We start from the raw sequence: 16,547 nt of genomic DNA, 5'->3' as shown, positions 1-16,547 counted from the left end.
ACGAACAAAGCTAGTGGAGGTGACAGAATTCCAGTTGAGCAATTTCAAATCTTAAAAGAAGATGCTGTGAAAGTGCTACACTCAATAAGCCAGCAAATTTGGAAAACTCAGCAGTGGCCACAGGACGGGAGAAGGTCAGTTTTCATTCAATTTCATTTCATTCAATCCCAAAGAAAAGCAATGGCAAATGCTCAAACTACCGCACAATTGCACTCATCTCACACACTAGTAAAGTAATGCTCTAAGTTCTCTAAGCCAGGTTTCAACAGTACATAAACTGTGAACTTCCAGATGTTCAAGCTGGATTTAGAAAAGGCAGAGGAATGAGAGATCAAGTTGCTAACATCCGTTGGATCATCGAAAAAGCAAGAGAGTTCCAGAAAAACATCTACTTCTGCTTTTTTGACTATGCCAAAACCTTTGACTGTGTGGACCACAACAAACTGTGGAAAATTCTTACAGAGATGGGAACACCAGACCACCTGACCTGCCTCTTGAGAAATCTGTATGCAGGTCTGGAAGCAACAGGTAGAACTGTACATGAAATAGCAGCCTGGTTCCAAATCAGGAAAGGAGTACATCAAGGCTGTATACTGTCACCCTGCTTATTTAACTTATATGCAGAGTACATCATGCAAAACACTGGACTGGATGAAGCACAAGCTGGAATCAAGACTGCCGGGAGAAATATCAATAACCTCAGATATGCAGATGACACCACCCTTATGGCAGAAAGCGAAGAAGAACTAAAGAGCCTCTTGATGAAAGTGAAGGAGGAGAATGAAAAAGTTGGCTTAAAGCTCAACATTCAGAAGACTAAGATCATGGCATCTGGTCCCATCACTTCATGGCAAATAGATGGGGAAACAGTGGGAATAGTGACAGACTTCATTTTGGAAGGCTCCAAAATCACTGCAGATGGTGACTGCAGCATAAAAAGACGCTTGCTCCTTGGAAGAAAAGTTATGACCAACCTAGACAGTATATTAAAAAGCAGAGACATTGCTTTGCCAACAAAGGTCCGTCTAGTTAAAGCTATGGCTTTTCCAGTAGTCATGTATGGATGTGAAAGTTGGGCTATAAAGAAAGCTGAGCAGTGAAGAATTGATTCTTTTGAACTGTGGTGTTGGAGAAGACTCTTGAGAGTCCTTTGGACTGCAAGGAGATCCAACCAGTCAATCCTAAAGGAAATCAGTCCTGAATATTCATTGGAAGGACTGATGCTGAAGCTGAAACTCCAATACTTTGGCTACCTGATGCAGAGAACTAACTTACTGGAAAAGACCCTGATGCTGGGAAAGACTGAAGGCAGGAGGAGAAGGAGACAACAGAGGATGAGATGGTTGGATGGCATCACCGATTCAATGGACATGAGTTTAAGTAAACTCCAGGAGTTGGCAATGGACAGGGATGCCTGGTGTACTACAGTCCATGAGGTCGCAAAGAATCGGACATGACTGACCCTCTGAACTGAACTGACCCCAACACATACTTTCCCTAAGCTTGCTAAAGCCTTTTTATAGAGACATTTGTAGAAAACTGAAATAAGAACACACATAAATAATTTACTAGAACAGCTGTATTTCTAAGTATTCTGTCAAATATCACATGATGCCTGACTTCTCATAAAAACAAACGAATAGTACAAATCTTCTAATCTACATAAAATTGCAACACTATGTGCTTTCAAAATAAAGAAACCCAAAGGAAAGCATTCATTGGGGAAAAAAAAATCTAGTAAAAGCCATTCATATCTTTAAAAGTGTATATTTATGGCTAGAAACTTCTTATCAAAGGCTTTTGTAAGTGATAGACTCATCTAACTGATTTAAGCCTGTCACAAAGAGCATAACAGCTTTTCCACTGATGAATTTTCAATCAGAGGTTGGGATTATATTGTATTTCCAGAATATGCAATTCAAACACTTATTTTTTAGACAAATGTAAATATACCTTTTTAATTCTCTGTTTTTCTTCTTCAGAAACTTTGAGTTTCATCTCCAGAGTGGAAATTTTCTGCTGAAGCTGTATGTTTGATACATTGGCTCCAGGATCCTCAGAATCATCCACAAGAGCAATTGTTCCATTACTTTTCTCATCAGTTAAACCCAATGGAAAAAGTGAGATATCCAGATGAGTGTGTGTTGATTGCTGAATCTAAACCACATTAAAAAAAACACACACACACACACACACACAAGAGAGGAAAGTTTACACTTTACCAAGAAAGAAATCACCCAAAGGGCACTAGAAACCACATTGGAAATTAAGTTGTAGCAAAGTTCTGAAATTATTTCACCCTTTAAGTAAATCAACAGAAGACCTCAAACTGTTACAACAATCTGATCTAAGAAACAAAATTTTCTCTAAACTTAAGAGTTTACGGTATTTATTATTTTCCAAACGAAGCACTAAAAATCTTAAAAAACTTTTTTCTTATGCTGAGGGTGTATAATAAGTATAAACAATTCTGACACTCACAGTTCTTAAATTTACACACACATTTCAGAATTTGCTTATCTATTAAATTATAAATCAGAATTTGAAATTTATCAATAATCTTTAATTGATCATCACTTTCTAGTAAAGATCACAGGTGAGTCAAGATTGTATATAGCACTTTGGAAATCTGGACTAACTCCAGCATCTAGCACAAGGCCTGGATCAATAAATAGTTGAAAGAATAAACGTTATAACTGCTATATTTTTGTTTTTATTCTAAAATTGAAATGAATATTCTAATACCTGAAAATATATTTTAAGTTCCCCTTAAAGAGAAATTTTTTTTTATTTTGTAAGATTTATTACTTTATGTATGTATTTATTTTATTATATTTTTGGATGCACTGGATCATCACTGCTACATGTGGGCTTTCTCTAGTTGTCATGAATGGGGGCTACTTTCCATTGTGATGTGTAGGCTTCTCATTGCAGTAGCTGCTCTTGTTGCAGAGCATGACTCTAGAGATGCAGGCTTCAGAAGTTGTGGCTCTTGATCTCCAGAGCACTTAGTACTTGTGGTACATGGGCTTAGTTGCTCTGAGGCATGTGGGATCTTTCCAGACTAGATCAAACCAGTATCCCCTGCATCAGCGGGCAGATTCTTAACCACTGGACCACAATGGAAGCCCCAAGAAAAAGTTTTTTGTAATTATTTTCCTTTTTGAAATTCACGATTTCCAATGCAAAATTAAGTCTATTTTAATAAAAAAGATAGTCAATCATATTTTAGTAACTAAAGCTATTTGGACACCTTGAAATTATGTCACAAAACAAACATTGTTCAGTTTTTTTAATTCTAAATATTAACCTCAAAGAGTATCAACAGGAAAAAAAAAAAAGGAAATCAAGAAAACTTCAATTAAATCAGTATGCAATTTTTTAAGTAGGAAAACTTCCTATAAAAATTTGCTTGTTGTTACCTGTGCTTTAGGAAGAGTCTGACTGCCAATGCTGTTATCTGCATGTGTATTCTCTGGTGATGCAATAATGGGCTCAGAAGAGAGGCAGCCAACTGAAGGGGAAGTGTGGTCATGGTCCAATACAATCTCAGGAGAAGCTGGAGAAAGATGGACTCCAGATACTGAAGGAAAACAAATAAACCAAAAAAAGTATTAGTAAAGGGAAAATAAAAAGCAGATTGAGGGGAAGAAACAGAGTAGAGGGAAGGGAAGGAAACAGGACAAGGAAAGTAAAAGCAAAGGACAGAAAATGAGGATTCTATGATTCCTTTTCAGGGATTGTTATCTAAGATCTAAAACTAGTGTTTCTAAATTTAACATGACATTTCCATGTGAGACCCAGGCAAACAAAACAATTTAATAGTGTCTTAATGTTTACATACTAATACATTACCACAGGGGTGCATTTGCAACTCAGAAATTATTCACCTGTATTTTTTACCTATTCAGTTAGTTACAAGAAAGCACTAGAATCTCTACCAGTGCCAGACACAGGCACCAGGCACGGAGAAGACAGCAATGAGCAGGACACGCATCTGTGTATTCAGTGACCTTATGACCCAAGAGGCAAATCAGATGAATTAGTTACTACCAGGGCTAAGGGGAAAAACAATGACATTACAACAGTTAATCTACTGTCTCTGGGCTAATTTCTTCTTTTACAACAACAGAAGATTTTTTTTCATATTAAGGTCAATTTTAGTATGTTTCCACAGACAAATAATGGTGAAATGCAACTCTGTAGTTAGTTTCACAACAAAACATTATTAGATTGTAGAGTTCAAACACAAAGGTCACAAAAGGAAAGCCAATTCCAAACATGAAATGAGACAAAAATATTGATGACAGCAAAATAAACAGATTATTTTCAAATGTCCCTTCTAAAAATTCAAATACATTTGTATGTGTGTTTTAATGTTTAAGAGGAGGAACTAAATCACTTTTAAGAGTAATTCATTTATCCATTTTGACTGTTTAAATTATAAAGACCTTTATTCCACATTGGCATCAGTAGCAACGTCAGCGAAGCTCTAGCATAAATTCTGGAAGGCAGATCACAATGGCAATTGCATTTTTCCCTGAAGAAAGACATTTATAAGGTCATTAGGTATTAACAAACTAAAGACTGTATCAATTTTTTATTGGTACCATACAGGACTACTTAATTATCTTATATATGCTTTTATTGTATAGTTATATTGTATTTTTCAAATACCGTGTGCCATACTGGGTAAGGTATCCTAATTTCTCCAACAACCATTTCACTATTTTAACTAAAATACAAAAAAAAAAAAAAAAACTGTACTTTAATTCACATTTCTACTTGATATATCTTTTTCAGAAATTATTTTTTCTATTCTTCATTATTCTATATGCTAACAGACTTCCATAAAATGTCAAAATATTCTAACTTCTAATTCTAAATTAAAATTGTACTAAAAATATTACTAGCTTTTTAAAGGGATGACAATACTGAAGGTACTGAAGTATAGTAAAAAGGAATACAACCTCATGATTAAGAGCATAGACCTTGAAATTATATTGCCAAAGTAAGTACAAAACAATTGGCAAGTATTTACTTAACTTCCTTCAGTTTCCTCATTTGTAAAACTGACATAGAGGTGATGATGAGGTTTTAATTGACTAAAATATGTAAAGCTTTTAGCACTTCATCATTACTTCAAAGATTGTTAAAATTTGTTGGACAAGTATGTTTACTTTCAGGTATAAAAGGTACAAAGTGGATGGATAGGTTTTCCCAGTGGCTCAGCGGTAAAGTATTGAGGAACCCAAGGCTCCTGCATCTCCTGGACTGGCAGGCAGATTCCTTACCATTACGCCACCTTGTTGTCAGGAGATTGTCTGCAATCAAGGGACTTGGGTTTGATCTCTATGTAGGGAAGATCCCCCAGAGAAGGAAATGGCAACTAACTCCAGTATAACTTGCCTGGAAAATCCTATGGACAGAGAAGGCTGGCAGACTACAGTCCACGGGGTCACAAGTCAGACACAACTTAGCGACTAAACCACCATACCACCATGCATGTTATTCATATTTATATCGATAATGTAAGACAAAATGTCACGTTGTCATGAGTTAAATTCTCACTCTGTAACATTATATGTTTACGTACACCATGTTAAGAAAAGAAAGAGGGTAGAATAAAGGAAGAGAAAGGAACGAGATAAATAAAGGAAAAGGGAGTTCGAGCGAGCAAAGTACGGAGGGCGAAGAAGCACCCTCACACTCAAACTCCAATAGTTACCACCACCCTCTCACACTTTCTCTTCACGACCAAATCTCCTTTTTCTTTCAAATCCCATCACTCCACTAGACTCATCATTTATGATATTAATTTTCCTTTAAGCTATTATTAAGTTAAATGAACATTTCTTATTTTATCCTTCTTTTACTCCAGAGCACATAACACTAATGACTTCCCCTTTTCCTTGAAATTCTTCCTTTGGCACCTACAAGCCACTTTATCCTAAATTCCTGGAGGAGGGCATGGCAACCCACTCCAATATTCTTATCTGGAGAATCCCATGGACAGAGGAGCCTGACAGGCTACAGAGTCAGACATGACTGAAGTAACTTAGCACACACATCCTAAATTCCTTCTAGTATTTTGACTTTTTGTCTTGTTTTTCAGGCTCTTTCCCACTTAATCTTAATTTCACTGTTTTCTACACCCTCTAATCGTCTCAGTATTCACAATATTCTTACCAGGTTCAGAAGTCCTTATTTAAATTATCATCTATAAGCTAATGACAAATGATTCACATCTCTAGTACAAACCATTCTACAGACCTCCTGATCCAGAGGCTCACCTAACCACCAGACAGTTGCATTTAGCTGTCTGGTACATGCATCACACTTACCCATCATCTTACATAAACCCGCTTTATTTCATGTTAATGGTATCCCAAAGAACTATTTGCCCAACACAGAAATGATACTACTAAGTGCCAATTTCACTCCAGTCACACTGTGCTACTTACTGTTCCCTGATTAAGCCACACTGTTCAGTCCCTCTGTGACCTCACAATACTATTGCTTAAGTAAAAGCCACAGCTGTGGAATCAGAATGCGTTCAAATTTGAACCATAACAACTTATTGTTATGTAGCCTTGGGCAAATTACACAAATCTCTCTAAGTCACAGTTTCCTCTTCTAAAAATGTTAAAATAATACCAACAAGCTTTTCCTGGACTCTTTTCACCTACTCCATTATCCATCCAATCACAGTACAATTTAAATTTTCCACTGTAAAGACATTACACATTTCTAAGAAATAAAGAAAACATTACATATCTATGGTATACATTTAAAGCAGTGTTTCGAAAAAAACATGTAGAGCCTTGAACACTTCAATCAATTTTAAAATGAATTAACTTTCCATCTCATGAACTAAAATAGAAACAACACAGAAAACTTTAAAAGCACATAAAAAAATAATAAAGACAATGCAGATGTCAAAGGTTAAAAAAGCAGATCGAATGAATCAAAACCCTGACATTCTAAGAAAAGTAAGTGAACAGTAATTAACTTATTAACTTATAAAAGGAGAAAAGTACAAATATAAAAATTAAGTCACAAATGTAACCTAATAATTAAAACAAGAGTTTTTTTAAATCCTAAAATTCCTCTAAGACTTCTAAGCAAATAAATTTGAAAAATCTGGATATAATAGCAAGTCTCCATAGAAATATAGTCTATAAAAGATGACTGGATTAAAGCGAAAAAATACTTTGAAAACATATTTCCTTGGGGAAAAAACAAAATTATAAGCCAACCACCTTATAGATAAGGGCTTCCCTGCTGGCTCAGACTAGTAAGAATCCTCCTGCAATGTGGGAGACCTGGGTTCGATCCCTGGGTTGGGAAGATCCCCTGGAGGAGGGCATGGCAACACACTCCAGTATTCTTGCCTGGAGAATCCCCACGGACAAAGGAGTTTGGTGGGCTACAGTCCATGGGATCACAAAGAGTTGGACATGACTGAGTGACTAAGCACACCCTATAAAATATTTCAAGAGAATTTCTAACAAAAATTCAAAAAATGAATTATCCCAATACTCTAAAATTATTACAGAGCATTGAAAATGAAGGAAAACTTCACTAGAGTGATATAATATTAATATAACATTGATAGCCAAGACAGATAATAATAAAAATTTAAAAAAAAACAGAACAACAAAGATCTTTAGAGTATTTAATTAAAATAATTAGGTAAAAGTTTTAAAAAAAATATTACTAAATATAATCTAACACCATATTGAGAAAATGATATGCAATGAATGAGTTTGATTTGTTCAGGTATGCAAGGTTAGAGAATTCATTACTATAACACTATATTAATAGACTTATAGAGAAAAATGGCAAAACTAACACTGAAAAAAAACCACTGAAGAAATAAAAATCGATGCATAATTTCTTATGGTAAAACATACAGACCTCAGTCCTAAAGTAGGCATGTTAATTAAAGGAAAAAAACGATTTAGCAACTAAACCACCACCACTAACAACCCACTTCTGCAAGGCACATAAACAAGTAAAACTATATACACACACACACACACACACACACACACACATATATAAATGTCATATATGTGTAATATATATAAAAAGTTTTCTTTTTTACAAAAGCAAGTAAATTATAACAAAAATTTAAGCCAGAGGTCCCTCTGGGGAAAAGTACAGGGACAGGGCAGGGGTGTTACAATTGGTCATGTTCTATTTCTTAAGTTAAACAGCTAGATTCATGAAGCAAAATTTTAAATATACATATGCTTAAAAATATAATTCTGAAGATCTCTTGTTTCATTGTCCTTCCTGGTTGCAGTCCTCAAAGTCCATGAGCTGAACCATCTCACTGATCAAAATTTGCTCTGGGTAAGTAAGAGAAGAAAAACCTCTAATCCAAATTAAAGACTAATAACACCCAATTAGCCTGCCCCAATGGCTCAGCAGTAAAAAAAAATCTGCCCACAATGCAAGAGATGCAGGTTCGATCCCTGGGTCTGGAAGAACCCCTGGAGAAGGAAATGTCTACCTTCTCCTGAAAAATCCCACAGACAGAGGAGGCATGGGGTCACATAGATTCAGACACCACTGAGCGACTGAGAACCGCATGCAGGGTACTCAAAGAAATGATGCTGTAGTGAAAAGATACCAAGAGTCAGTAAAAGACCAATAAATATTAGATTTGGAGGTGAAAATCCTTCTAGCATCCTCCTAATCACATCAAAACTTTTTGCAGACGTCAGTAAAGTTGAACCTAAAATTCCTAGAATTTACATGTGCATTCAACTTATGAATCATTAGGAAAATTTTAGGAATATTTTTAATTTGATAATATAAATGTTCACTGAACTTATCATAATTCACATCCTAGTTTAAAAATTAAATGAGAAAACAAATGAATAGTGATGTGAAAGAAAAGAGAATATAGAAATGTTACCCTTTAACCAGAAACTAGATTTTTCAGTTAGGCCTCCTATGCTAGAAGTCATATATTTTCATTGAATTTTAGGTGACTATGCAAAAACAGCAATTCATCCTAAAAAAAAAAGTCCACATTTATAAATACTGTATACATAAACATACTCTAAATGTAATACAATAATATAGATGATATACGTATTTATACATGTCTGTTCAATGGGAATTTTTAAACAATGAAAAAATATGAATTTCAATATGTGAAATATAATTATCTTCTCATCTAGCTAAGAAGTTATAATTTTTAGTGTTTCAAATTGCTGTAGTATTCTTTGGTCTATTAAAAGTTGATTGCTGTAAGTCTATGCCCAGAATCTTTAAATTCCAATCAAGTGTACCCAACAGCAACAATTTCCATAAAAATTCAGCCAACACTTTTCAAGAAGCAGAAATCTACAAAATTTTCTTCAGGTATTTTGTCTGTTTGCTTGCTTTTAAGTCTTAAGCAAGACTCAGTTCAGTGCAATTCAGTTCAGTCGAATCTGACTGTTTGAGACTCTATGGACTGCAGCACGCCAGGCTTCCCCGTCCATCACCAACTCCCGGAGCTTACTCAAACTCGTATCCATCGAGTTGGTGATGCCATCCAACAATCTCATCCTCTGCCATCCCCTTCTCCTCCCACCTTCAATCTTTCCTAGCATCAGGGTCTTTTCCAATGAGTCAGTTCTTCACATCAGGCGGCCAAAGTAAGCAAGACTGCAGACAACAAATTGCGTCATTTCAAATGAGAACTTCTTATTTTTCTAAGAGTTAAAGGATACAAGGTCATCATATATTCCTTTAAAGTAATAAAGTTAATTAGAAGTGCAGTAAATGACAGTTCCTCATCTTTAACTTTGTAACAGTAATTAGCATAGTCATTGAGCATATCATTTTTCATTTACAGACCTCTTCTAAAACACAAAAATAAAGCACATTAAGTCATAACACCACATAAGCAAAGAAGCACTAAGTTTTCAAATAGTATGCATTTTTTTCCCAGTAATTCTGCCTGTGGTCAACTATATTTTGTTTACACAAGCATAATAACTCTTGCAAAGTCTAAACAAGAAACAGGTGGAACTATCTATGCACTTTTAACTATACTCAAAGAAATCTGTTTATATCTGTTAATAGTTAATTCAAGAGTAGAATACCAATACAATGATAATGATTTTTACAACTTTTAACATAGAAAGAATTTTTGATCTTTAATTTCCATTTAAAGATGCTCTTACCCAGTCAAGGGCCCATTTTTCAACATTCTTTCATTTATATGAAAATATAATACAAAGGATATGTAAAAAGTGAAGAAATACGGGAAATATTGAGGTCAGGAGGAGAAGGAGGCAACAGAGGATGAGACAGGTGGATGGCGTCACCGACTCAACGAACATGAGCTTGAGCAAACTCTGGAAGATAGTAAAGGACAGGGAAGCCTGGCATGCTTGCAGTTCATGGAGTTACAGAGCATTGGAGACAACTCAGCAACAGAACAACAAAAACAGACGTAAGAACTGAAGAAAATCTAAACAGTATATCTAAATAAGAAGATGGCAGTAAGTACAAATAAGTAGATAATTTTTTTTAACTGACCAAAAAAAAAAAAAAAAAAAAAACACGGTAAATTTTGCTAGTCAGAAAAGTATTTCCTCTCTATAAGAAAGATTCCCTATAGGAAATACCTCTTGATTAAAAATCTAATGGGTAAACATAATTAAATAGATTCAAGATGTACCTAAGATATCTGTTAGAGATTTAAAGAGAAATATCAGTTCAGTTCAGTCACTCAGCCATGTCCTCTTTGCGACCCCATGGACTATAGTCCACCAGGCTGCCCTATCCATCACCAACTCCGAGAACTTGCTCAAACTCATGTCCATCGAGTCAGTGATGCCATCCAACCATCCCATCCTCTGTTGCCCCTTTCTCCTCCTGCCTTCAATCTTTCCCAGCATCAGGGTCTTTTCCAATAAGTCAGTTCTTTGCATCAGGTGGCCAAAGTACTGGAATTTCAGCTTCAGCATCAGTCTTTCCAATGAATATTCAGGACTGATTTCCTTCAGGATGGACTAGTTGGATCTCCTTGCAGTCCAAGGGACTCTCAAGAGTCTTCTCCAACACCACAGTTCAAAAGCATCAATTCTTCGGTGCTCAGCTTTCTTTTTAGTCCAACTTTTGCATCCATACATGACTACTGAAAAAACCATAGCTTTGACTAGACAGACCTTTGTTGGCAAAGTACTGTCTTTGCTTTTTAATATGCTGTCTAGGTTGGTCATAACCTTCCTTCCAAGGAGCAAGCATCTTTTAATTTCATGGCTGCAGTCACCATCTGCAGTGATTTTGGAGCCCAAGAAAAGAGAAACATATAACACCTTTAAAAAGCTTGAGGTCAAATCATAAGAAACAGACATGTTACTTTACTAATAAAAGGGGGAGCACATACATGATTAAATTTCCATCATTTTAGTTATTTTCTATTACCCTTCAAAGTGTTCTATATATAAATGCTCCATCTCTACTTGATTAATTGAAGAATAATAGTACTAATTTCTCTAAGGGCGGTTTAGGAAACACTAATAGATACCAAAAATTTCAGTGAGTACTTTTTAGAATTACACAGATGACTAAAGAAACTATGTTATAATTTCTAAAAGAGAGAGAGGTAAAGTCTTTATAATCCATTGCTAGCATGGTCAACAAAAATTCCTATCATATAAATATAACTTTTGAACAGGCAAGTGGAAAACTGTGCTACTTACATCACCACTGCTTCTTTATTATCACAGAAGGAAGAAAACCCTACAGCAACTACGAAAGAAATTAAAACAGAAACTAACAAGATACAGAGAGCATTGTCTGAGTCTTATAAGTTGGAAGAATATGGAAGAAATATTTTAAAATCACACATCTTTAGACCAAGTTACATTCCAAAATCTGAGATTTCTTTTTATTTTATCTCTTGCTCATAGGCAGACACATTCAAATTCTAAGCAATTTCCCAACAGAAAGAAAAAAACTGCTGTTGCAACTTAAAGCAATATGTTAAGGTGTTATGCTAAGATAGTTTTTTGCTCCTCAGTCTATGGAAATTGGCTACTTAAGGCTTTCTTTTAGATACCAAAAGTAAAGGGAACAAAAGCAAAAATGACAAAGCAAACTAAACTACAACAAACTAAAAACTATTAAATAAGGGAAAATATTTCCAAACCATATATCTCAAAAGGGGTTATATTCGAAATATATAAACAACTCAATAGCCAAAAAAAAATTGATTAAAAAATAAGCAGAAGTTCTCAATAGATATTTTTCCAAAGAAGTCATATAGATGGCCAATAAGTACACGAAAAGGTGTTTAGCATCATTAATCATCGAGGAAATGCAAACCAAAACCACAAGTGAGATACCATTTGTTAGAAAAGCTATTATCAAAAATGGAAGAAATAACAAGTGTTGGTAAGGATATGGAGAAAAGCAGCCCCTTCTGAACTACTGGTAGAATGTAAATTGATGAAGATGCTATGGAATACCATATGGAAGCTTCTCAAAAAATTAAGACTAGAATTACTGTATGATGCAGCAATTCTACTTCTGGATTTTATCCAAAGAAAACAAAAATAATAACTCAAATAGACATGTGCATCCATGTTCAGGGCAGCATCATTTCTAATATTGAAAATATGAAATCAACCTCAGTGTCCATCAATGGATGAATGGATAAAGAAAACATAATATACACACACACACACACACAAGAATATTATTTGTTCATAAAAAAGAAGAAAAGCTTGCCATTTGCAACAACATGGATAGATCTTGAGGGCATTATACTATGTGAAATAAGTCAAACAAAGACAAATACCTTATGCTATCACTACATAAGGAATCTAAAGACAAACAAAGGAGCACATGGATAGAGAGAGCAAACCAGTGGTTTATAGAAGCAGAGGGTAGGGGAAGACAAAATGGGAGACCAGGTACAAAAGGGACAAATTTCAAGCTGTAAAATAAACATTCATGGGGATAATTTAATATATATGTTAAATATATACAAATAATCTATATACGATGACCATAGTTAATAATACTGTATGGTATATTTGAAAGTTGCTAGGACATGAGATTTTACAAGTTCCTTACCACAAGAAAAAAAAACATCTATAGCTACATATGAGCAAAAATGTTAGCTTGATTTTATTGTGATCATTTTTGCAATATATATAAGCATTACATCATTATAAACATAAAACTGATATAATGTTACATGTCAATTATACCTAAATAAAAAAGAAATTTTAAATCTCATTACAACATGATAAGAAACTTGAGGGGAAAAAAATGGTAGTCTTTCAGGGACTCCTTTATCCATTCACTCATTGAAAACACAACTACAGAATATCACTATATTCAAGACACTATGCAATGAAAGATACAACACAAATCCTTTAAATTAGAAATTTCACCCTGAGAATATCACATTGGTATTAAAATAATACACAAATAATAATTATAATAAAAATATTATATTTACCTTAAGAATATCACACCAGTATTAAAATAATAAATATTAAACCTAAGTGGTTAAATATTTATAGTGAGTGAGACTTGCCATTGTTTGTAAAGTTGATATCACTGTTGGAACATCTCAAATAACAAATGAGTAAAATAAAATATTAGTATACCAAGCTACGACAAACCTAGACAAGGTATTAGAAAGCAGAGACACTACTTTGCCGACAAAGATCTGTATGGTCAAAGCTATGGTTTGTCCAGTAGTTATATATGGATGTGAGAGCTGAACCATAAAGAAGGCTGAGCGCCAAAGCAAATGCAAGAGACAGGAGTTGGATCCCTGGGTCAGGAAGATCCCCTGCAGTAGAAAATGGCAAGTCACTTCAGTATCCTTGCCTGGGAATTTTCCATGGACAAAGGAGTTTGGAGGGCTACAGTCCATCAGGTTGATGAGTCAGTAGTGACTGAGCAGCTGAGCCCAGGCACACACATGCTGCTCACGGTAGGTGTTTAATAAACTAATCTCCTCTGGAGGATTTATTTAGACATTCTGTGGAAACAGTGTATGCTAATATTTAAATATAGTAAAGAAAGATAATCATTCCAAGACAAAGGGTAAAATTTGACTCTCATAGAGATACAAAATGAACACATGTGAAAGATTCTATTCTGCTCATACAATGAGGGAACCAGGCAAATGTTACAACCAGTTCAAAGGAAAAGTTAAACTAGTAGGAATTGATAGGGAGTAGGGAGTAAGAACGACTGAGCGACTGGGCTGAACTGAACTGAAAAGAATGCTAAAATGAACTGCAACCAAAGAGGAAAAGGAAGACAACTGAAACTCTACCCAACATGACAGAACTAACCTGTGTAACAGTTACCTATAACATATAAATAGCTGTAAAATATAAAATAGTCCAAAGACAAGGAACAGGGCTAGAATCAGATAATTCTTAAATTTATGCTGAATGTAGACAATGCACAGTTCCACTAAAAACCATTTTTTTTCCCTACATGACCAAAAACAGTAGCTCAAATTTCTGTTAAACTAGTGAAATGAAGAAAGGGGAGACAGCTGTCATTGACTGAGTACATAGCTAATGCCAGGCATTGTGCAAAATATTCTATGTGTTAGCTGATTGTGTCTGTGTTAGTCACTCAGTCGTGTCCAACTCTTTCCAACCCCATGGACTGTAGCCCGCCAGACTCCTCTGTCCATGGAACTGTCCAGGCAAGAATACTAGAGTGGGTTGCCATTTCTTTCTCCAGGGGGTCTTCCCAACCCAGGGATCAAACCTGGGTTTCCTGCATTGCAGACAGATACTTTACCATTGAACTACTTGGAAGCCAGATGATTAGATACTTAACAATAATAGCCATTTTATAAATGAAGAACCTAAGGTTGCAGTTTTAACTATTATGCCCCTGACCTCATGGCCAAAAGACTGTCAGGATCAGAATGTCTATTTGCTTCAAAGGCTCAGTCTGTAAGCTAGAATGATCAAAAATACAAGTTAAAATCATACAGGATTTTAGCTTCATGTGTACATAAACAATGAGAGATACAGGACAAGGAAATGAAAACATAGACCACCTAACAGTAAAAGCATAAAGTAAAAAAGAGATGAAAATTTAAGAATTTAATAAAATTCTTATTATCCTCAATAAAGTATATATTTACATGACAGTAACAACAGAAGCTACTATTGTGTTATTAAAAATCTGGCTATCATATGTACAGTAATTTAACAATGCCAATTAAAAGAAAAAAGAAAAAACAGCAGTCCTCAAATAAACTCTTAACTACATACTATTGACAATGAAAAGCAAAACTAATAAAGTAAAACTAAACATCACTCTGCCCTCTGAGTTAATCAAATGGCCAAGCTAATCTAGTTACGAAATGTGAATGTCAGAAAAATGCAATTCACAATTCTTTCTTTCCTCTTTCTTTAAACCTTCAATATAAACTCTGCCACTATTTCCTTTCTCGATACAGTGTGGAGATTATTTGCTATTCTTTTTGTTTCTGATGTGTACTATTCTCTCATCAATAGCAAATTTCTTCTTTTATTCTCTGAAAGAGGCTTTACTATTCTCTTCCTATATGCCACTTCTGCCACAAATCTTTTTAAAAAATACGTTAATACTTTTGCTTTAATCATTGTTTCTTGAAGTCAAAATAGTTTTTCTTTTCTTGGTTATCTAAATCATAAAACAGAAATATCAATTTAATATTTCCCATAGCAACATACTGACTGGTTTCAGTAGATTACAGCATGATTCCTATTTGCAAGAAGCTAGCTCAGCCTCCTAAGATGAAATAAATGGCCCCAGAATAATTCTCAGAGTTTATCCAAAATGAACCATCATTGTATACAAATGGAACTGCTCACTTTATAGAGACTGGGTGGTATTTTTCCTGTATTCAAGTCTGAAGCATCTATACTATTCTAAGCAGTATAGTGTATTTAAGTATCCCCATTAAAGTAATGTAGTATCTACATGATTATGTGTATAATACCTGTATGCGACTTTCATAAACTTTATAAACACCAAAATTTTTAACAGCAGCAGACTAGTCTACTTTTTATCAATACGATGAATACACTATTAAAAAAAAAAAAAAACTTACCACACCAACATATTCTTTAGAGACAGATATCTAAAGCTATATGTCCTCAACCCAAAGTGGAGCTCGTTATATCCTCTTTGCTGCTGCTGCTGCTAAGTCACTTCAGTCGTGTCTGACTCTGTGTGATCCCATAGACAGCAGTCCACCAGGCTCCCCCATCCCTGGGATTCTCCAGGCAAGAACACTGGAGTGGGTTGCCATTGCCTTCTCCGTATATCCTCTTTATTAGAAATTTAAATACAATAGGAGCTATTAGACACCAAAACTCTTAGAATTACCTTCAAGAAATTTTAGAGGCCCAAATCTAAATGAAATATGTAGCTGAGGAATCGGGTGGAGAGGGAGGTGGGAGGGGGGATCGGGATTGGGAATACATGTAAATCCATGGCTGATTCATATCAATGTATGACAAAACCCACTGGAAAAAAAAAATAATAAAAAA

General features: G+C 34.9%; 1 protein-coding gene across 4 annotated transcripts in view; it reads right to left on the bottom strand.

The window, feature by feature from the left end:
- The window catches only part of CCDC91 (coiled-coil domain containing 91), a 371,982-nt gene that overhangs the window by 238,155 nt on the left and 117,280 nt on the right, over positions 1–16,547 (bottom strand). For 2 of the 4 annotated variants that reach the window (XM_043880595.1, XM_043880594.1), the window contains 2 exons: positions 3,423–3,583; positions 1,954–2,157 (listed from right to left, as the gene is read on the bottom strand). In XM_043880595.1, coding sequence (XP_043736530.1) covers positions 1,954–2,157; positions 3,423–3,583 — 365 coding nt within the window. The remainder of the gene's footprint in view (positions 1–1,953; positions 2,158–3,422; positions 3,584–16,547) is intronic. The other 2 variants (XM_043880597.1, XM_043880596.1) reach the window with 1 other exon arrangement.

This window comes from Cervus elaphus, chromosome 22 (genome assembly GCF_910594005.1).
Source record: "Cervus elaphus chromosome 22, mCerEla1.1, whole genome shotgun sequence".
In the NCBI taxonomy this organism is placed as follows: Eukaryota; Metazoa; Chordata; class Mammalia; order Artiodactyla; family Cervidae; genus Cervus; species Cervus elaphus.
This window is presented reverse-complemented; position numbering and strand designations above follow the sequence as displayed.